Source organism: Lactuca virosa, chromosome 2 (assembly GCF_052849685.1).
Source record: "Lactuca virosa cultivar CGN04683 chromosome 2, Lactuca_virosa_CGN04683_v6, whole genome shotgun sequence".
Lineage (NCBI taxonomy): Eukaryota > Viridiplantae > Streptophyta > Magnoliopsida > Asterales > Asteraceae > Lactuca > Lactuca virosa.
In genome coordinates this window covers 194,045,725-194,069,693 of record NC_136427.1, presented here as the reverse complement: position 1 = coordinate 194,069,693, position 23,969 = coordinate 194,045,725, and the positions used below count along the sequence as shown (strand labels likewise).

Here is a 23,969-nt window from a genome sequence, read left to right as displayed (position 1 = left end):
ACAAGCCAAATGTGAGCTGTGGGCCCGTAAGGCAATCCCGACTCACACTGTGGGCCCAGGGGGTAATCCAGTCTGTAAAGCTGTGGACCCAGTACATGCTGTTGTTCATATATGTGTTATGTGCAGTGTATCGGTATTTTGGGGGAACTCACTAAGCTCTCGGGCTTACAATTTAAGTTTATTGTTTCAGGTACATCAGGGGATCACGGCAAGGCGAAGGCGTGATCGTACAACTCCTTGTATTTATGTTAATGTTTCTGGGACACTCTGATATTATACATTTTGGAAAACAAGTTTGTAATAACTAATGATTTTTGGGTTGTTTAAAAAGTTTTAAATTGGGTTGAATTTTTGGGTGTTACGATTACGCTATTAAGTCATTTTTCCAACTTAACCTGAAGTAGACGGTTATAAGGACTGAATGTGGAAAAAAAAAACAAGTTAAATAGTCAAATATATATATATATATATATATATATATATATATATATATATATATATATATATATATATATATATAAAGAAACTTAAAAACTAAATATATACGAATCAAAAAATATATTATTTTTTAAGCCATTATCCAATTTAGTTTTATTATGTATTTAATAAAAGATTATATGTAGATTCTTTATTGGGAGTTTCTCGAGCCCTTCAATTTTTGTTTCATGTTATTTCTTTTCCTTCGATTGTTTTATTTGGCTATGTGTTGGATATTTAGATGAAATAATTGAAGAAATTAATGGATCTATATTATAATTGTTTTTTTCAATGTATTAGTTATTGGCGTAAACACAACCCCAATAGCAATAGACACGGTCGATGTCATTGTAGTTGGCCTTGGTTGTAACCCACGACTGATAACTCTCTCTCTCTCTCTCTCTCTCTCTCTCCTTTTGTGTATCAAGACCACCCCCGACGAAGGTGGTGTAGGGGTGTTGTGATGACGTGGTTATTCTTTTGGCACTACTACATCAAGATCGCTCCTGATAGCCTTATAGTAGTATTTGATCGTAGACGTTGTATCCCTCAATCCACTCGTTGGAAGTAAAAATATTATTGAAACAATAATATATTTTAAAAGTATATTAAAATGTAATATAAAAAGATAGAATCAATGTCCAATATATTTAGATAAAATACAAAGTATTCTAGATCTAATTAATTATCAATTATCCATATCCACAATTCCGAGTATCCGAATTAAAACAACTATCATATTCTTTTAATAAACAAAAATTCAATTTTACCCAAGAAAAGTATTATCATTATTCTTCTCTTTCGAAAAAAAAGTATTATCATTATTCTTGTTCCATTGTTTTCTTAGTGTATATGATATTCGATGATTTCTATTGTTTTCAAGCATAATCATCTCATTAAACCTTAATGTATTTCCATTTAATATATCAAAAACATAATAGCTTTTGGTAATAAAATAGTTTTGATAGGGAACACAAGTAATCAAAATTAATACATTCAAAGTTAACCATAAGAGAGATTTTAACAACATTCATCGAGTGATTAACATGATAACACATTGTGCTTGATCCATATGCATCAACCACAACTCATATTTCAAAATGATACCAATTAAGTCTCTTTAGAACACGAAGAAATGCCAGTTGACTTGTGTGAATTCTCCCAATTAAGTCCATCAAAAAGCTTAATCTCCACATGAATTAGGGTTCCAGGATCAACACACTTGTATGTTATCGCTATTCCATCTGGGTTTGACCTTGGCCTATAAAACGAAGTTATGCCACACACTTTACAGAACATGTGTTTTGCTGTGTGTGTCCCAAAAGTGTATGTTGTAAGAAAGTTTTCAGAGTCCCCCAAAAGCTCAAATCTTTCAGAAGGAACAATGAAGTGAGTGTTTCCTCTCATGGCACAATCGGAGCAGTTGCACTGCCACGCTACAACAGTCGCCGGAGATTGAACTCGCCATCTCACATTTCGACAGTGGCATCCACCATTGTGTGTCACCATCTCCGGATTCATCTTGTTGCAGGTTATATCTCTGTTCTCTACTATTTAGGCGATTTAATCTGCAATTATAGAGAAGAATAGGTAAGAAGATAGTCGTTTACAGATCTTCAATCAAGATATGTGCTGCGATTGGTGATTGTTGATCAATTAGGGTTTCGATTCTGATGCCTTTTGTATCAACTGAAACCCTTATCGTGAATACTTGTAGAAAGATAAAGAGGAATTTCGGTGTTCAATATGTAGTGATTATTTTTCAAATTAGATCGATGCAAAACTGGAAGTGAAGGTTTAAAAGAAAGTTACCAGATTTTTCTTCCAGCAGACAAATCCCAAAGAGACGTGTTCAACGTTGACCAGATTGAGATGGCATGTCTTGGATGTCTTAAACAATTAAAAGCAAAAGCAAAAACAAAATTCCATTTTTGAGCAAAATATTATTAAAGGCTTTGTTGTTTTTTTTGGGTATATTGAAATTTCTTTGAAAAAATATATTAATTTGCTCAAATTTTGGCTTGAACTCGAGACATCCACTTCCTTGTGTTGCAACCAATTGAGCTGATTGCTCACTTGGTTACAAATTCCTAAAACTAATTTATATAATAACGAAAACGTTAATACTTAAATAATAAATAAATTACAAAAAACATTTTTTTTACATAATTTTTTTAAATAAAACAAAATGTATTTTAGTTCGTATTACAAAAAAAATAGTTTTTTACAAACAATTTGTATGTATTTTTATGTATTTATTTTATGTAAAATATATTTTTTTATTTCTTTAAAAAATACGTTTTCGTATAAAAAATATGTTTTTGTAAAATATATTTTTTTATGTCTTTGAAATAATAATAGTTAACACTACTCATGACATAAAAACAATATATTAATTCTTTTGGGTCACTAATTCTAAAATACGTTTTCGGTTTTACATAAAAAAATATATTAATTCGATTTTAGACTAGCGACCCAAAAGAATTTAGAACTAGCGACCAAAAGAATTTAGAACTAGTTCTAAAATACGTATTTCGGTTTTACATAAAAAAAATATTAATTCGGTTTTAGAACTGGTGACCCAAAAGAATTAATATATTTTTTTTATGTCATCAGTAGTGTTAACTATTATTATTTCAAAGACATAAAAAAATATATTTTACAAAAATATATTTTTTATACGAAAAGTATTTTTTAAAGAAATAAAAAAATATATTTTACGTAAAATAAATACATAAAAATACATACAAATTGTTTGTAAAAAACTATTTTTTTTTGTAATACGACTAAAATACATTTTGTTTTATTTAAAAAAAATTATGTAAAAAAATATTTTTTGTAATTTATTTATTATTTAAGTATTAACGTTTTCGTTATTATATAAATTAGTTTTATGAATTTGAAACCAAGTGAGCAATCAGTTCAATTGGTTAAGGCCCCTTGTTGCAATACAAAGGGGTGGAGGTCTCAAGTTCAAGCCTTCCCCCTTCCTTCAGCAAATTAATATATTTTTTTAAAGAAATTTCAAAAATGGTCCCTGTGGTTTATTAAATGTCACGAATTCAGTCCATTTATACTTGAAAAGACAAAAATGCCCTTACAGATTCAGTCTCTAACGGCGTTTACTAACGGTGTTAGTAAAAATGGCCAACTTTGCAAGTTTTACAAACCACAAGGACCATTTGCATCAAAAAAAATTAGCAGGGACTGACTTTGTGACATTTGGTAAACCATAGGGACCATTTTTGTAATTTTGTCTTTATTTTATGTATATTCTCGTTTGATTTAGGATGAGATGACACATTTCAAACTTTAAAATTCAGTTTCTAGATTTGTTCTTTAGATTTCAGATTTGAGACACCGGATGACATGTTTATTCATTTTTTTTCACTTTTAAACAAGATGCCTTTACATAGGATTCTGTGTTTGTTAAACGTTATGATGTCGACCCAAAAATAGTTAGATGTTTTATTTTTTTTAAAGTCTGAAAAGTTTATTTTGGAAAGTTCTTCGAACTTTAAAATTACTTAAATACGTCAAATAAACAACCTTGTTTCATAATTTCATCCGTTTTATCTTTGTTTTGTTGATACATGGTGGTTCATGGTTAGGGATGTAATAATTCTTGGCTGATGAGTTACGCATCTTTGAGTACGGAAGGCACCAACTTGATTAAGTTTGTCAAAGTCCATTAAGGTTTAGAGTGTCTTGTGTTTTTGTTATATATAAAGTGTAACATTTGTAGTTTGGGGCTAGATTTTCATATATTTTAGTAAAAATAAAATAATATAATAAATAAACAAAAATAAAAATAATTAAATTAAATAAAACTAATAAAATAAATAAATAATTTTAATTAAATAGAAAGTAGTGAAATAAAAAGTTTATAAGCTAATAGAAAGTTTATCTTGGGTAAAAAGTAAAATTTAAGATGCAGGGACCATAATTATCAAATTTGCAAAACTTGGTTTGACATTGTCTTGACTTAATTATGAAATAAAATGTATGAAATTTAACTTCCTATGACCTTTGTTAAAAAATTCAACTTGCTAGATTTGTAGGGGTTAGTTGGAATTACTAGTGTGAAACTTAAAACTCAAGGACTATAAGTGACAAACACTCAAACTTATAACATAACGTTATTTTCCCTCTCTTATTTCTTCATTTGGATCGAAAAGAGGTTAGAAGGCTGGAGAATGACAATTTTGAGAGCCATGGAAGAAAGTTGAAGTATTCATAAAACATCCTTTGAAGATTAGAGCTCAAATTCATCAATTGAGAGCTTGGAAAGTAATGATTCAACTTCCTCTTCTTTATCTAACAACCGTGAGTTCGGGGGATTGATCTAAATTTGATATTCTTGGTTAGTTTGTCATCTTCATGTGTTTTGCAAATTAACATGTGTGTTATAACCTAGCAATAATATTCTTAGTTATTTCTTAATTTTAACCACACGAAGAATTGGAGCTCAAGAACCATAAAAATTTAGGGCTTTCAAATTTGAACATTGATTTATAGAATTCATAGTTCTTTTTGTTAGAATTATGTCTTTGAATCCAAATCTAGCTACAATAATAATAATAAGTCAAGTATAGCAACATCATTTGATATTGTTTGAAGTATTGAGAAAATGTTAGAGATTCATGACTTGGATTGATGAATTTGAACTTAAATTAGATGATTATGTTTGCGTGGTTTAAACTCTTAGTCTATATCAATGACCTAGTTTAAATTCATCATTTGAATATATATATATATATATATATATATATATATATATATATATATATATATATATATATATATATAAAGGAAATCTAGTTGAAAATGTTAATGGACATGCCATTTAGAAGAACTTATGAACAATTTGATAAATAATGGTTTTAATCAATTGAAACTTCAATGGTGGCTTGGAATGTGATTAACCATTTAAGGAGTTGGATAATTAATTAGATGTTTAAATATGTTATTAAGGTCTTAGTATAATTATTAATTCATATCAACCTTAGTGCAAATCATGGGTGAAACATAAACTAGTTATTATTTTCAAGTTTTAAAGCATTAAAATGGAGTTTATGAAATGATCAATTTAATGCATGATTCAAGGATGTAAAAGATGATATAAGAATGTTAAGTAATGAGTAATTAAGTTTAAAATGTAGCTTAATCATTACAAATCATCAAAATTTGTGTTTGAGATGTTAAAATCATATTTAGCAAAGTAGGTTGTTGTTTTTGTTAGAAAGGGATACAATGTAGTTCACACAGACCGTATGGATTCCTTGGGAAATGTACATAAATCGTGCATACTATTGACCCTGACCTTAAACAATCGTGTAACTTGAACTTTAGGGAAATAGGAAAACATTCAGTCACTTCCATTGTTACCTTAGAGATCAATAATGCATGTTTAAAGGTTGATTTAGTTGAATAAGTTGTTAATACTAGTGAACCACTTTGTATTGGTTAGTAATAATAACTAAGAATCTCTGTTTCTCATTAGGTGATCATTGACTCTCTAATTACTATTAGGAGTGGAGTTGTATCAACCCGGAAAAAACGAGTTATACACCAACAGTACATGTCTATAAACATATTGTAATGCTTTAGTTAATCTGATTTATTCTTCTATGTGCAATGTGATTACTATAAGTAACTTGTGCATTTCATGAAATCTATTTTTTGGAAAGAGTTTTGCTTACTTTGAGAAAAAAAATATATTTTATTTTGAAATGATTTGAGCATCCTAATTGTGCATTTACATAGGATGAGAGACTTTGAGAGTCATTCATGATATCCTTACGGGATTTGACTATTTGGAAGTGTTTCGTTTTCTATATAATCATTACTATGTATAATGTAGGCTCATTACTCCTTGTGTAGTGCTTGTGGGGTGGTAACAAGTTACTTGGTTAGGACGAGTCTTTAATGTATTGTGTACAAGGTTCTAAATAACGTAAGGCGTGACTTGGCGGCAATGTCAAGCCTCATGTTTTATTGAGTCGTGGCGAGCCACGTCGTTTGTAAAACGTGACTTAAGACAACAATTTTGTATATAATTAATAATTATATATATATATATATATATATATATATATATATATATATATATATATATAATACTATTATTCATTTGTATATACATATGTGACTTAAGACGACATTTTGTCAAAGATTGGCGGCAAGTACAAGTGTTGGAGCCATGACGAGATTTTTAGAGCATTGATTGTGTATATAGGTCTATCATGCATGCCGCTGGGTTGGGAATAGAAGCATATGTATTGCTTATATGGTTTTATTGTACTATTCCATCTTGAATATGTTGATATTTGGAAATTATAGCTTTACTAAACTATATACTAAGTAATGTTGGATCTTTTGGATCATTTGAACTTTGGATTATGGGTCTGTTGTACCTTTAACTTTGAATTACCAGTCTATTACATGATTGACTTTAGATTATTGGAATTATTAGAAATATGAATGTTTGAAACTATTTTTGGATATTTTACTTTGATTTAGGATGATTATCATCATCCAAAACTCTTTTAAATGTCGACCTCAAGTATACTAACTAGGGTTTCCAAATCTAACACTTATATTTTGACATGTAGTTAGATTAGTTATAGTCGAAGATAGGAGATACTTGGACATCTATGAGACATTTGTTATCTAATATCTTACCTGACTTATGATTTTGAGATTAACTGTTACTTCCTCGCATTTTGAACAAACTATGTTAACTTTGGACTTTGGGACATATTTGATGTATTTCTAAACTATTTGATATTTATGAACTTAAAAAAAACAGATTTTATAAACTATATGGAATCACCCATGCAAAGGATCTTTCATAAATAAATGAAAGTAATAAACTTCTCACATGAATTTGTTTTATAACTCTTTACTTAAATGTTAAGTATGATACTTGATGTACAATGCATGTTATAATGAATTACATGACATTTTTAAGTCTGTGAATGCCAAATAACATTCCATTTGATAAACATAAAATTCCATGGGTTATTGGAATCAAACATAGGATATTGTGGACAAATATCCACATTAGACTTAAACTTACTTCTACTTGATGATTATGACTTTGTTAGATCGATCGACAACGAACATGGACAAGTACGGCGTGTGTGCCCATACTGTTGGCAATGCATGTACTTTTTGTTTATCAGACTCTCCCCATGGGATGTAACACAATTATGGTTCCTGAGCATCCATCTTGTGTTTTCCCGTCAAAGGGTGGTTTAACTTACACCATTTTATTTGGGTATTTTTATTAAGAAAGAGGTGACACATGATGCATAACCTCTATGTATGTAGCTCGATACACCTCTATCATGAAGAAACTCTCAAGCATTTTATGACAGTGTGTAAATCTTAGGTATTTGAAAGCTATTATTGCTTGACCACATGGTATACTAGAACATTACCATTTCCTATATGTAAATGTCTTCTCTTGTAGGTTGACGATACCAATCTTCTTGTAGTATTAGACTTCATAGGTGTTTTTCGATCGAGTATTCCCTCCATTATACACTCGTAATCATCCCCATTATAATAACCTTTTTTAAGCATGCAAGGTAATTGGATTTTTAAGTTCCACTACAGAGGAAAACAACACGTTTCATCATGCACTTTTAAAATCTATTTATGCTTATAGAAGTTTAAAGTATACCTCCAGTATTATGAAATTGTTTAAATGTCAAACCAACAAATAAAGGGTATAAATAATGGTCTTAAAACCACTTTTATGTTGCAGTAAAACGTAGTACAAGATAAACATGATCAATTCCACAAGGACACCAATCTAATTGTTAAGCCTCTTAGCACAACACATTATATGATTAATTGGGGATTTTTTTGTTAGATGAAATAAGGACTTTAAAAGTAAATGATGTGCACAAAAGTACCTACTAGTTTTAAATTTATAACCTAACTAACTTAACTAATTAAAATGCACCTAGACAGTATACCTAGTGGAATTATATAATCGTTTGGGTAAGCCGGGTGTCGATCATAGGGAACAGTTTTAATTAATTTATTTACCTACTATTAAATTAACCTAAAGTTCTAGCAAAGTAATGGTTCTTATCTAATTTTGTAAGTTTAGATAAACTTAAATTCTTAAACACAATTCAATCAAGTAATTAGAACACTTCTGTTAGTTTGAATCCACTTTCCCTCAATGGTTTAACTATTAATTATGGCAATTCCTGTTGGTTACCAATTAATGTATAATTAACAATTCAATTCCAAATTGACTAATGTTGAATTAATTCATGTAGATCTATGCATAGTGACACGTAATTTAACACATAATCAATTATTAGATAGGATTGGAGCTATGTAAGATTGAGTTGACAAACACAATTATGTTCATAATATGAGTTCTCTAGCACAACCAAATTCAATAATTTAATTACTTATCTAAGATTGGTTTGATCTTAGCTCTAATAATCTAATGTTCACTAAATTACTAGGTAGTTAAATTCATGCAGATTAATTGTCACTAACTACACAGAATAAGAATTTAAAGCAATCTAGTATCAAATTAAGCATGCTAGGTATAATCAATCAAACACAAGACATTAACCAACAAGAAAAGTCTAAATCAATATAATCAAACCATGAGTTCCAGCTTCATCTAGCTAACAGAAGCTGCTAGATTTTGCTACTCATACTAGCAATTGAACTAAAACAAGTCATAATCAAAAGCATAGTAAAGTACCAAACTAGAAAGTTAATTATGTTCTTCTCCTTCTTCCTTGGTATTAAAACCAAATTCTTAGCCTTCTAAACCTCTGAAAAACGATTTCTGAACTTTTCTCCAGCCATCCAACCTTTCAAATTCGTAGAGATTAAGGATATTTATAGTTTTCATGAAATTACATTTCACGTCGTGGAATAAGGCTCCACGTCGTGGACCTAGAGGAATCCTTATCGAGCAAGGATTTCGACTTTGCGCGTACTCATCTTCCAGATTTTTCCCTTTCCACGTCGTGTAAGTAATATCCACGACGTGGATACAGCTGTTTTCGTGGGTTTTCTTCTCTTTAAGCTTCCAAGCCTCCAAAGTTTCTTCTTTTTCCACTTTTAGTCCTTATTCTTCAAAAATGATTTATTTTGGCTGCAAAATACAATTTACCTTATAAGTACCAGTATTCCATGCAAATAATCAAAAATATGTATAAAAATGTATTCAAATATTGCCTAAAAGTATGTCCAAATATGACATATCAAAATACCCCACACTTATGCTTTGCTTGCCTTCAAGCAAAACTAATTATTTTTAATTCAAACCTTCATCACTAGCATCACATTGAACAATCCATTTCGATCTCAGACGTTATACCAAGACCTCAATACATATATTTGTGTCTAACTCTCCTAATAACTTCCCAATCCTAAATACTCACATTCCTTATGAAATTCACCCCTTAGCTTATATGATACTCATTTCTGCAACCCTCCGAATCAATCCTCAGAACTCTTTCTTAACCTCAAGGTATTTTTGGTTAAGCTACCCAAGCATACATAATCTAGAAATTACAACTTTAGATACCACAATGGAGCTCTTGGAATTCTTCACTTCTTTGATATTTGATCGTTGATTTCTTTGAATTCAGAACCTTTTTGTTTGATTTTTGGTATCTTCAAATTTTGATTCTTTGAATTTTGATCTTTTGATCTTCATACTTTGATTGCTCCTTTCAACTTATCAGTAAAACATATTATGCAATATAAACTACCAGATTACCTTTTCATATCTTATGGCTTTTCACTAAGATTTGGGAAGCCACAAATATACTATAACATGTATTGGCTCGGTTAAAATTTTGAGCTCTCATTGGATCATCCCACATAGTACTAACAACTTAAGTCTAAACTAATTATTACTAGAAAAAAAATTTAGATTATTATTTCAAATCCATTTTTAAATTTTTCAAAATTTTCGTAATTTTTATAAATTTCTAGCAATTTACTTTTTCGACCCCCTACCCCACACTTATTACATACAATGCCCTCATTGTATGCATAAAAGAAATTAAAAGCAAGAAAATGGAGAAAAAGGAACAGACTCCCCTAGGGTAGTAGTGGCGAGATCGAATTCTTCACGTGTGAGTAACTTAAGCATCTTGAGCTTGGACTTCTTCAAATATGGAACTTGGAATTTCAAGAAATGAGACATGTAAATGTGTTGACAAAATTTGAAATCGAGACTTCAATCTTCAACAAACGTGGTGTAGAAAAACTTCAAAATATGACCAATGTGGGAAAGCATACGCCACATGGAATTGTAAAGAAGAAAAAATGGAACTTCTGCATTCCACGTCGTGGTGTAGAATTACGCGACGTGGCTTCGAATAATTATATTTTCTGAAATCGCGTATTGAACTCAATCCACGACGTGTAATTGGTTTCCACGTCGTGGAAACTGGGCATTACAGAAAGCATTTCTTCTTTAAATATATGTAATGTGAACTTGTGTCTTAACATATTAAGACCCTTCTGGACTGCATATATCATGACTCTTTCCTAACTTGCTTCTCTCTCGATTAACCCCACACTTATCTAAGATTGTGGGTCTCGACTCTCGACTCTAAATGACACGACTAATCGTGTTAATGCTCTCATATCTCTAAGGTTTCTTAGGCGCGTTTTTCTCTAACCAACTCTGAAAATAACAACCAAAAGAAGTAAACAAGAAACATAAAAATTTAAATAGTCGTTACACAACCAAGTTAAACTAAAATCAAAACAAACAAACGAAAAATAAACTCAACGAAATAAAAGAAATAAAAGGATAAACTAATTATCTTCTTCATCATGATGTGCTCCACTAGTTCCGACACCATCTCCTTGTCGTGTCCATAATTCTTCCCACGTTGGAATGTACGGGCATTGGGGAGGCATCGTAGGGGGTCGAACCATATTCATATGTGTAAACATGGTTTCGAGAATTTGAGTGTTGTAAGTCACTCCCCCGCGAAGATTGTCCAAATACAAACCAATCCGGATTTGAAACGGGTCGGTCGGTATACCGCCCTCAAACGGTTGGGGTGGTGGTTGTGGTCGTCCCCTCTCTCCTCGACCTCCCACATTTCTTCGCCTTGGTCGAGGTTGTTCTTCCTGTTGCCCAATTTGTTGTTCTTCATCCTCCGGGGGTATCACATAAACTCCTCCCACATTCACTACAACTCGCATGACACCCATAACTTGGATAGTTAAGTCACTATCCTGGAAGCGCGTAAGATTCCTAATAAAATTAGGAGTTAAGATGCCATAAGATCGGGCAAGTCGGGTAATTAGATGTCCACCCGTGATGGGACTACTGGGTCTAGAATTAGTCGCCTTGCTACCTATAAATTGCGCAAGCATATACGGAAGATCACAACAAACACCGGGGGTGATTATGCTCCGCAAATAAAACAAGTTTTGAAGAGGTACTTTATCTCCATGATTTTTGTGATTTATCGTGAAGGTAATGAGGCAGTGCAAAAAACGATACACAGGATTCCGAATTTGCCCCTCGCATGCGTCACTAGAATTATATTCGTGATTCGATATAGTCCTCCAAAACTGGGCATCAAAAATCCCGGATGTGAAGTCTCGAACACATCCCTGCAAGAATAGAACAAAAAATGGTGAGAGGGTCTCCTCCTCGGTATAGAGTCCCATGCGCCATGTGAACTCTCGAAGACTGCATTCTCGGTACACGCCTCCCAATCTAAAGACAAGTGCCTGGTTGTAGGTTGGATCAACGGTTTTATCCTCAAAACTCACGGTGGCAAAGAACTCCACCGATAATTCCCGGTAGACGGGTTCTTGAAGAGAAAATAGATTCCTCCACCCGTTTCAAGTAAATGAAAAGCCATTCCCCATAAATACTTTTGTCCATATCTCTCCAACTCCGCAACCATACCGACCCCACGTAACCACGCCCAATCCACAGTGGAAGCAACTGCAAATTCACTGTTATATAACCATCCCAAACGATTTTCGTAATTATTCAACATTACACGGGAAATATTTTACGAAAACCGGTATAACGGGTGAATACTCGCCACATCAATAGGGTCTTGTGCTTGAGGAACTGCCCTTCTAGGACCCATTTTTCCTGAAATAACCAAAAAAAACGAAACAAGCCAAAACAACCAAGAAATCAAATTATAAGGCAAAACAAAAAAATGGTTGCCCAGTTTCCACGTCGTGGACCTGGTCCGAGATGTGTTTCTGGAACGGTCCAACTATGGTCAAAATCATCCACAAATCTCACTTGGGGTTTGTTTATTTCATTAATCTATGGCCTTATATCACACATGCATTTGAAAATAACCATCTAATGGCTTAATTTTGGGTATTTTATCTCTAAAGAAACCCTAATTACCAACTGCATAAAATGTGAAGAAAACTATAAATCTTGTGGAAGTAACACTTACCAGATGACGTTTGAAGACAAAGGGTGCAAGAAATTTGGAAGAAAATGGTAGAAAGTGGCAGAAAATCGATGGTGGGGTTGAGTTTCTTCGTTCATGTGCGTACTAAACAAATAAGGAAATGGTCAAAGTGTTTAGTTTAAAACTGGTCCCCCATCCGTGTTTTTAAAGTCCACGTCGTGGATCTTAATTCCACGTCGTGGGCCTATACAGTGGGCCTTATCTTGATCGGGCTACTCCTTTTTCCACGAAGTGGGCTTTTAACCCACGACACATAATTGATTTTTTTTCACTTTTAATGTCCAATTTTAATATAAAAACTTTAATTTATTTACTATAAAATTTTTTAGAACCCCACACATGATTTTCACCAATTCCTTTAGTAATTAAAACAACTAGATGATTAATTATCCTACAACTCAACTAAAATGCAAAAATTAAACTAAGTTCAAAAACGAAAAGAAATTCAAACCAAGCTCGGGTTGCCTCCCGAGAAGCGCTTCTTTTTATTGGAGTCTTGAGCCGGACTCCGTGCCACCTTACGTTGAATTAGTCGGAGTATCCATCACCAATTGCACCTTTTGCTCCTTCCATTTCCTTTTATACGCCTGGACTCATCTAAGATACGCCTTTTTGGAATTTTCTTTTTTACCCTTTACATCTCCTTCTTCGAGCTTTCTTTTAACCCCCTTATTTTCTACATGTTTAATTTCTTCATTTTTAAGCTCCACGGGCACCATCTTTTCATCCACAGCTGAACTCTTTTCCTCGGAAGTAACCTCGTCCTCGTCACTTGAAAAGTCTTCACTTTCCTCACTTACCTAAGAAGTTAGATTTTTATAAGCAATAACTTCAAACACAAGTGGAACAGATGCTCTCGGTTTGGTGTGGTTGACTTGTCGAATCTCTTCTTCCATAAGCTTTTCTAATTCTTCAAGTTCATTCTCTTCATCGACATTGAAAACTTCATCTTGAACATAACTTCCTTGGAAACCATCTTCTACTCCAAAAGTAGCTTCATCATCTCCCACTCTCAAGGTAAGCTTGGATTCGCGAATATCAACCAATGCTCTAGCAGTATTAAGTAGATGGCGACCAAAGATAATTGGAACATTATGGTCTTATTTCATGTCCCTTATGACAAAATCAATTGGAAAAACGAATTTCCCAATTTTAACTAAAATATATTCTATAATGGCTCTCGGATATGTCACCGAACGATTGGCCATGTGAATTGTCATTCTCGTAGCCTTCAACTTTGGAATATTAAGCTTTTGATAAAATGAATAAGACATTAGATTTATGCTAGCCCCAGAATCAGCTAAAGCATAAGTCTTCAAATTATTCCCAAATTCACATGGAAGAGTGAGGCGTCCAGGATCTCCCATCTTCTTTGGTAACTCTCCCAGAATTACTTTAGAACTCTGCTCACTTAGAATTACTTTGGAATCCTTCTCTAGCTGCTGGCGAGTAGTGATTAAATCTTGCAAAAACTTGGCATACTCATGAACTTTAGATAACGAATCTATGAAAGGGGTATTCATTGGAGTACCCTTCACTTGTTGCATAAACTTCAAATGTTCCTGCTCCAGTGGATGGATATTGGCTCGGGAAGGAAACGGTAAAGGAGGACGATAAGTAGGAACATTATCCAAATTTTTCCGATCAGACCTATTCCATGTCGTGGACATTGGATCTCCACGTCGTGGTTTCAGCGTTTCAGCAAGTTTACGTTGTTCGAGTTTGGACTTCTTCGTATTTGGTTCGGACTGAGGTGGATCGACTTCTAGTGCTTCAAGGAACTCAGAAATGGTATCCTCTTCGGTTTCTATTACAATGACATGTGATTGAGGCTTTTTCTCGGGGATTTTTGGAGATAATTTATCTTGTACTAGAGTAGTTAGTTGACCTAGTTGGACTTCGATATTTTGGATCGAGGCTTGGTGATTTCTTAGCAAGGCTTGCTGTTCCTTCATGATATTCTGATGTTCCCTTATCACTGCATCCGTTTCATCGTGCCTTTTCTCGGAAGCCTCCATAAATCTATGTAACATAGATTATGTTGGATATAGTGTCTAAGTCCATAACTATATTTGGTATGTACTTGACCCGACCCGGCATGGTCCATTTGGGTTGCATGGCATTGCAACACTTGGATAGACAAAAATGAGAAAAAGGACACTTAACGTTTATTAATATATTATAAGTTATAATATATTAATAATATTATTTAATTAGTATTGGTCAAGAATTAATTTAGAATTGATTTGGTGATCAAAAGGAGACTAATTAAATATATAGGGTTGATTGTGTAAATCATCCATTCTTATATAGTGGGATAATGATCCATGGTTTATGGAGTTGGGCTAAAACCCATAAGGTGCTCCATGGATAGTCCATGGGGGTTATAAACCCATGGATCATGGGAAATGAAAATCCATGTCAATTAGGGTTTACATGGTGTAACCCTAATTGTGACACAACTATAAAAGGACCCCAGAAGCTTCTAAAATCGGCACTAAGTGTGAGAACTAGAGGGCAAGCCGATTTTGTGTCATAGTGAACTTCTCTCAAGTTATTCCAAGTATTGTGGTGTTGTGTGAAGCATTTGAGGCATCACATTTGGGGTGCTAGGCTCACAAAGTCATCAAGGAATCTAAACTACTAAAGGGTATGTTATTCTACTTGATTTTTGTATTACAAGTTCCCCATAACATGCTAGTTAGGATGTAAACCTTGGAAAATCAAATTTGCATGTATATTAGAGAAAACATAGTTCCAAGGTTTCTAGGGTTGCATGTACACCATAGGAGTGTTAGAATGCTCAAAACCCATCAGTGGTATCAGAGCCTAGGCTTGTTTTATGTATACTTGATGCAAACTGCTTGAAAAAGTCGAAAACTGTTCACTGTTCGTATAAACTCGTCGAGTCCATGGGGGGACTCGACGAGTCCATGAGTAAATTCATCCTACTCGTCGAGTAGGTTCATGCACTCGACTAGTAGAAGGCCCTGTGAGCAGATTTTCGAGTTTTGCTGCTGGAAATGGACTAGAATCATTACCATAAACTGTTTTGGACTTATAAAATCTGTTTTTTAAAGTGGTAATGATTATGCTAATCCATATTCTGTAACACCCATAAAATTTAAGCCAATTTAAAACTTTTTAAACAATCCAAAAACCATTAGTTATTACAAAACTTGTTTTCAAAAGGTATAATATCAGAGTATCTCAGAAACATAAACACAAATATGAGGAGCTGTACGATCACGCCTTCGCCTTGTGGCGATCCCCTGATGTACCTGAAACAATAAACTGAAACTGTAAGCCCGGGGCTTAGTGAATTCCCCAAAATACCGATACACTGCACATAATACATATACAAATAACAACATGTACTGGGTCCACAACTTTACAGACTGGAATACCCCTGGGCCCACAGTGTGAGTCTGGATTGCTTACCGGGCCCACAACTCACATCTGGATTGCCACCGAGCCCACAATACGAGTCTGGATTGCCTACCGAGCCCACAACTCGTATCTGGAATGCTACTAGGGTTTGTTGGTCACCGAACGAAGCAATACATCCTCAACCCATCCCACATAACATATCAACATATAACATAACTACTGAGCATGCAGACAATCATATAACAACACAGGTAGTCCTACCGATCTACCTAACTGGCATAATCACTAGCATGCAACACTAACTCGTACTCAACATCTAACACTGCTAGGATAACATATCCAATGGGCGGCCTCGGTGCCTTAGACCCCTTAGTATAGTGAGGTAACTCACCTCGCAAGTAGTGCTGAAATACTGTAATTCTCTGACTGCTGTCTCACCGGGAATCTCGAACTGTCACATAATAATAAATACTAGGTTAATACTCAACATTACCCCCTTGACTAAGTGTCCTCATAACTCATTAAGTCCATTCCCTTTTGTTGGCTAAAGACCCACACCAAGCCCTCAACTTGGAAGTCCATATACATAAGTCCACTATTGGCCCAATTTACTAAATTGGGCCCTATCTCCTTATTGGGCCTAAACCCATGATCCACTACCACTAACTGGCCCATAACATCTTATTTACTAAGTCCAACAAAGGCCCAAGTCCCTTTAGCCCATAAACAACCCAATACCCGAAGCCCAAACGTCAATGGCCCAACAGAGGACGTACGCGGGACGTACTCCTCTGGTACGCGAGGGGTACGCTACCAGATGTTGACCACCATCGGGGTGGTTGACCCAGTACGCTGGGCGTACTGGATTTACGTTGGGTGTACTCCATAACTGGGCAAAACCTTATTAAGTGCTTAATGGCTTAAGCACTTAAGTCCTAGTCTCAGATCCAGAGGCCTAACATGCCCAGGGTCCATAAAGTCACAAACTTTATCACTTTGGACGTCCATAAAGTCCTAAATGCTTGGTCTTAATCCATTAAGACCTTATTCCTCTTGCATGGGACACCTACATGCTATGGGACCTTATTTTTATCATTCAAGGTCCCTTCACGAGCCCGGAAGGACAACTCTTTTCGTCCACAACACAACATGCACCAATTTATGGCTTTTGGGACAAGAAATGCTTCTAATAAAGTAAAATGATGAGATCTAAGCATATATGCATAAAGTTTGGAACTTTATACCTTCTGGAGCTTCTTGAGAACAAACTAACTTCAGATCTATGAACTTGATCTTCTTCTCCAACACTTGGATGAAATGGCTTCCTCTTGAAACACTCTAAAACACACCAAATAAGCTTACACCCACAAGGAAGAGCTAGGGTTTTGGGGAGGACGAATGTAGGTAGTGGAGGCTGAGGATAATCAGAGGAAATGATCCATAAGGGTGTTTATATAGTCCCCAAACCCTAAATATTAGGGTTCTCTCCTGACATGAGTACGCCCAGCGTACATGAGTGTACGCCCAGCGTACTAGGGCGCGCCTAGTACACTCAGCGTACCCTTATGTACGCTCAGCGTACTCCTACCTGACTTAAAGTTGCAACTTTAGTACTTATACTCCCCATGGCCCAACTCAACCAACTCCAGGGACTACAATGACAATTAAATAAAGAGAAGGGATTCGAAATATACTGGTGAAGTTCGGGATGTTACAATTCTCCCCCACTTGACTTAGACTTCGTCCCCGAAGTCTGCTGCAACAAAGAGATCCGGGTAATGCTCCCGCATCTCGGACTCGGGCTCCCAAGTCCACTCGGATCCTCTCCGATGCTCCCACTGTACTTTTACCAGATGTATCTCCTTGTTCCGCAGAACCTTCATCTTCCTCTCCAAAATGGCCACGGGCCTCTCTACATAATTCAAGCGCTCATCAACCTGAATATCATCCAACGATACTACTGCCTCCTGATCCATGATGCACTTCTGCAATTGCGAAACATGGAAAGTGCTGTGTATCCGACGGAGTTCCTCCGGAAGATCTAATCTGTATGCAACCTTGCCAACCCTGGCGATAACCCGAAATGGTCCGATGTATCAGGGACCCAACTTTACGCTCTTCCTGAAGTGAATCACACCCTTCCAGGGTGAAACCGTCAGTAGCACCATATCACCTACCTGGAACTCCAACTCAGATCGGCGTCTGTCGACGTAACTCTTCTGCCGACTCTGAGCGGTCTGTAATCGCTGTCTAATCTGCTGAATCTTCTCGGTAGTTTGCAAAACTACCTCTGTCCGTCCCATCACTCTATGGCCAACCTCTCCCCAACAAACCGGGGTGCGACATCTCCGCCCGTACAACAGCTCGAAAGGCGGAGCGCCAATGCTGGAATGGTAGCTGTTGTTGTAGGCGAACTCTGCAAGGGGTAGGCGGGAATCCCGCCTCCCACCGAAGTCAATAACACAAGCCCTCAACATGTCCTCGAGGGTCTGTATGGTCTGCTCGCTCTGACCATCGGTCTGCGGATGGAATGATGTACTAAAGTGCAGCCGCGTGCCCAGTTCCTCGTGGAACTTCTGCCAGAAACGGGAGGTAAACCTAACATCCCGCTCAGAGACGATGGAGACTGGAACCCCATGGCGAGCCACGATCTCGCGGACGTACACGTCGGCCAACTTCTCGGCCGACGAACTCTCCCGTATGGCCAAAAAATGGGCACTCTTGGTCAATCGATCCATGATGACCCATATAGCATCAAACCCCTTCTATGTTCTCGGTAACTTGGTAATAAAATCCATCGTGATCGGTTCCCATTTCCACATGGGGATCTCCAGGGGCTGCAGCTTTTCATGCGGCCTCTGATGCTCGGCCTTGACCATCCTACAAGTCAAGCACCTCTCGACGTACCAAGCGATTTCTCGCTTCATACACGACCACCAGTACCTCAAACTCAAATCCCAGTACATCTTGGTGGCCCCCGGGTGAATACAGAAATGAGACTTATGAGCCTCCTCCATGATTGTCTGTCTGACCCCTCCAGACATTGAAACCCATACCCGACCACATCGGGTTAATAATCCCCGGCTATCCTGCACAAACCAGGTGTTTTCACCCCTGATCCTCTCCAGCTTCCAGTTCTTTGGCCGCATGCCCTTAGCCTGAGCATCTCTGATCAGACTCACAAGCGGAGAATCCACCGCTATCTTCATACATCTCGCTGGGGTGGAAGACCCAACTGACTTGCGGCTCAAGGCATCCACAACCACATTCGCTTTACCAGGGTGGTAAAGGATTTCGCAATCGTAGTCCTTGACTACATCCAGCCACCTGCACTGTCTCATGTTCAGGTTCGACTGATCCATGATATATCTCAAGCTCTTGTGATCCGTGTAAATGGTACAACGGACCCCATATAGGTAATGTCTCCATATCTTGAGAGCGAACACCACCGCTCCCAGCTCTAAATCATGCGTAGGGTATCTCGACTCATGCGGCTTCAACGACCGCGACGTATAAACTATCACGTGTCCCCTCTACATGAGGACCACTCCTAGTCCCGTGATGGACGCATCACAAAATACCACAAAATTCTCAACTCCCTCCGGGAGTGTCAAAACTGGAGCCTCACACAAACGCAGACGGAGGGTCTCAAACGCCCTCTGCTGCTCAGGGCCCCACCGGAAATCCACCCCCTTCCTCGTCATACGAGTGAGGGGTACTGAAATATTGGAGAAATCCTGTATGAATCTCCGGTAGTACCCTGCCAATCCCAGAAAACTCCTGATATCTGAGGGAGATTTCGGAACCTCCCACTGGATGACTGCCTCAATTTTGGCCGGGTCGACCAAAATCCCATCCTGGTTAACGAGGTGCCCAAGGAACTGGACTTCCCGTAACCAAAACTCGCACTTCGAGAACTTGGCATATAGCCGATCTCGTCTCAGAACTCCCAACAACTCCCTGAGATGCTCCTCATGCTGATCTCGAGTCTTGGAATATACCAAGATATCATCTATAAACACGATGACCGAGCGATCCAGCATCGGTCTGCAGACCCGATTCATCAGGTCCATAAATACTGTCGGCGCATTGGTGAGCCCAAACAGCATTACCACGAACTCGTAATAAACATAACGAGTCCGGAACGTGGTCTTGTCCACGTCCTCCTCTATGACCCGGACCTGATGATACCCCGACCTCAAATCTATCTTGGAGAACCAAGATGCCCCCTGCAACTGATCAAAGAGGTCGTCTATCCTCAGAAGTGGATAACGGTTCTTCACCGTCAACTTGTTCAACTCCCTATAATCAATGCACATCTGGTGCGAACCGTCCTTCTTCCTGACGAAGAGGATCGATGCTCCCCATGGAGAACTGCTCGGACGAATGAACTTCTTTCCCAGCAGCTCCTGCAGCTGTGATGACAGCTCCTGCATCTCTGGTGGTGCCAACCGGTACGACACCTTGGCAGTAGGGGCCACACCTGGCACTAGGTCGATCCTGAACTCGACATGCCTCTCCGGAGGTACTCCGGGTAAGTCTTCCGGGAACACATCAGCAAACTCCCTAACCACCAAAACCTCTGAAACTGAAACTTGCTCTCTGGTCCGCGTATCTACCACGTACGCTAGATAACCTGCACATCCGTGCTGAATGTACTGCCGAGCCCTGGCAGCTGAACAGAACCCTGAACCCAACCTGGTTCCCTCGCCATAAACAATCAGTTCTCCCCCACTTGGGGTTCGAACTACAACTCGCTGACCCTCGCAATCCATCATGGCACCAAAACGGCTAAGCCAATCCATTCCTATTATCACGCACACCTCCCCCATGGGGATCGGTATCAAATCTATCGTAAAGGACACTCCGAAGATCTCCAACTCGCATCCTCGTTAGAACGAAGAAGTAGAAACTCCGTGTTCGTTGGCGATAGAGACTCGCAACGGACACTCTAGCTCACCCACTGGCACCCCAAACTCCCTACTAAATGCCTGAGATACAAAAGACCGACTCGCCCCCGAGTCAAATAAAACCAAAGCAGGCAAGGAATTCACTAAAAACGTACCTAATCACAGGTACAACGGATAAGCATAAAACAAATGTAATAAATAAGATAAAGGATAGAAACATACCAACAACCACATCTGGTGCTGCCCTGGCCTCCTCCGCTGTAAGCTGGAAGGCATGCCCCTGAGCCTTCGGAGGCTCTGCCTTAGCTGGCCTCCCATCTGCAATACTCAAGGTAGTTGGAGCGGGATTCTGTGCCGGCTTAGCGGCGAGCAACGGACAGTTGGCCTTCATGTGGCCAACGTGATCACAGTGATAACACAACCTCATACTCGGAACCGGGGCGGGCTGGCGACAATCCTTCGCATAATGCCCTTCCTTGCCACACTTGTGGCACCCAATACCAGCTCGACAAACCCCAGAATGACCCTTGCCGCACTTTTCCACAAGTGCGGCTCTGCTGGCTCCCAACCCTAGAATCAGCGGTCTTAGACCGCTTTGGCGCCAACTGTGACTGTGTCGGGGCCTGTCGCTGCTCCCTCATCTGCATCTCGATCTCCAACTCACGCCGCCTAGCGGCCTCCTGTAACTCCAGTAGAGTATCGCATCGCCGTGTGGCAACAAACTGACGAATGTCAGTCTTGATCATGCTCAGATAACGTGTCATCTGAGCCTGCTCCAATGCAAACTCCAGGCAGAACATCGCCCTCTCCGTGAACACCCGGGTGATCTCCGTCACCGACTCTCCCTCCTGTCTCAAACTCAAAAACTCCTGAGCCAATCGTTCCCGCTCAACCCGAGGAATGTATCGAGCGCGGAACATATCCCTGAACTGCTCCCAAGTAACAACAACTCTCTGATCATCAGTGTACGACCCTGTCGTCAATCTCCACCAGTCCTTGGCCCCGAGCCTCAGCAGGTTCAGGGCACATCTGACCTTCTGGTCAGTAGGACATGAACACGTGAAAAACAGCCCTCCACGTCGGATAACCACCTCATAGCTCTAATCGGATCCTGGGTACCATCGAATATCGGGGGCTTCGTGTTATCGAAGTCCCGGTACTGGAAGCCCCGACTGGCTCCACCTCCTCCTGCCGCTGTTACAGCCGATGCAGCTGCAGCGGCAGCCGTCTCTGCATGGGCTGCGTAACGCTCGTCAAAGTACTCAACCATAGCGGTCTTAATAGACCCAAACATCTTCGGTAGCTGTGCCCGGAACATGGCAGCAACCTCAACATGCAAGAATTCTTGAATCCTGACATCCAACTCCTCTGTACCCATTTGCACCACAGACTCAGGTGCTGTTGGCCCCTCCTGGCCTCTGTCTCCTGATCCTGATCCCGAACCGGATCCAGCCACAAAGCGTCTCGTCATCACCATTCTGAAACATACCACAAGATATCAGATAATCCATATAAGAACTGGGAACCAACTATCGACTAAACCCTAGGGGTTGTGACTTCCTTGATACGCGTATGGGTCCTGTGCTTTCAGTAGTACGAGCCCATACTACCTTCCACACCTACCCATATTTGTCTCAAGTATCACCACAACGCCCTAACTGTATACATAATCTGGCAAGCGCTCAATCCTCACTCCTAGAGCAATACTGAATATCTCATAACTGGCCTCCCGGCCTCACACAACTCACCTATCCATGAAACTTCCACCAACCCTGCAACACTAGTGTATGCTAGCCATACATAACGCTGGACCCTATAGACTTTCGAATATCCAATCCTACCCTAAGCCCTAATCAATAAGAACAGAACATAAGGCTAAATCAAACATTCTCAGGCTATAAGATCTTAATTATGTACGGCCGTGATGCATACACTAAGCAGCTACAGTAATGATGTCAATTTCATATAGGGAAAACCCTAGGCTATCAGGCATCATACAATCAGGCAATTCTATTATGCAATTCCTGAAGATCCCTAGCCTAGTACTAGCATGCTGTTCTAACACATTGCAATATCAAATAACTGTATGGTATTTTGGGATCTACTTGCTGGCTCTGGCTGATCGTACACCCTGTATCCTCCTTTACTTATTTTGAAAACCTTTTTGAAAAATCATTTTGAAAATCCTTTCCTTGATTTGAGACTGGAGTTACACGAGTGTTCCTCCAATTCACTCAAACCAAGGCTCTGATACCAACTTGTAACACCCATAAAATTTAAGCCAATTTAGAACTTTTTAAACAATCCAAAAACCATTAGTTTTTACAAAACTTGTTTTCAAAAGGTATAATATCAGAGTATCCCAGAAACATAAACACAAATATGAGGAGCTGTACGATCACGCATTCGCCTTGCCGCGATCCCCTGATGTACCTGAAACAATAAACTGAAACTATAAGCCCGAGGCTTAGTGAGTTCCCCAAAATACCGATACGCTGCACATAATACATATACAAATAACAGCATGTACTAGGTCCACAACTTTACTGTAACGCCCGTGTTTCTAGGTTAGGCATTAATATTGACATAATGGTCTAGGTTAACCTTTATAACTCATTTAGAAGAAATGAAAAAGAATTATGTGAATTTTATGTGAATTATGTGTTTTATGCTTAATTATTAAGGTTTAATTAATTAAGAATAAAAATGAGCGTCAAAA

General features: G+C 38.0%; 1 protein-coding gene across 1 annotated transcript; it reads right to left on the bottom strand.

Annotated features, from left to right (window-relative positions):
* Positions 1 to 1,455: 1,455 nt before the first annotated feature.
* On the bottom strand, positions 1,456 to 2,397 carry LOC145156699 (carbon-sulfur lyase). The gene is made up of 2 exons (XM_079075976.1): positions 2,290 to 2,397; positions 1,456 to 2,045 (listed from the first exon to the last, which is right to left on the bottom strand). Exon 2 carries the CDS (start codon positions 1,996 to 1,998, stop codon positions 1,588 to 1,590), a length of 411 nt encoding a protein of 136 aa, XP_078932102.1. The 5' UTR covers positions 1,999 to 2,045; positions 2,290 to 2,397; the 3' UTR covers positions 1,456 to 1,587.
* Between the last annotated feature and the right edge of the window lie 21,572 nt (positions 2,398 to 23,969).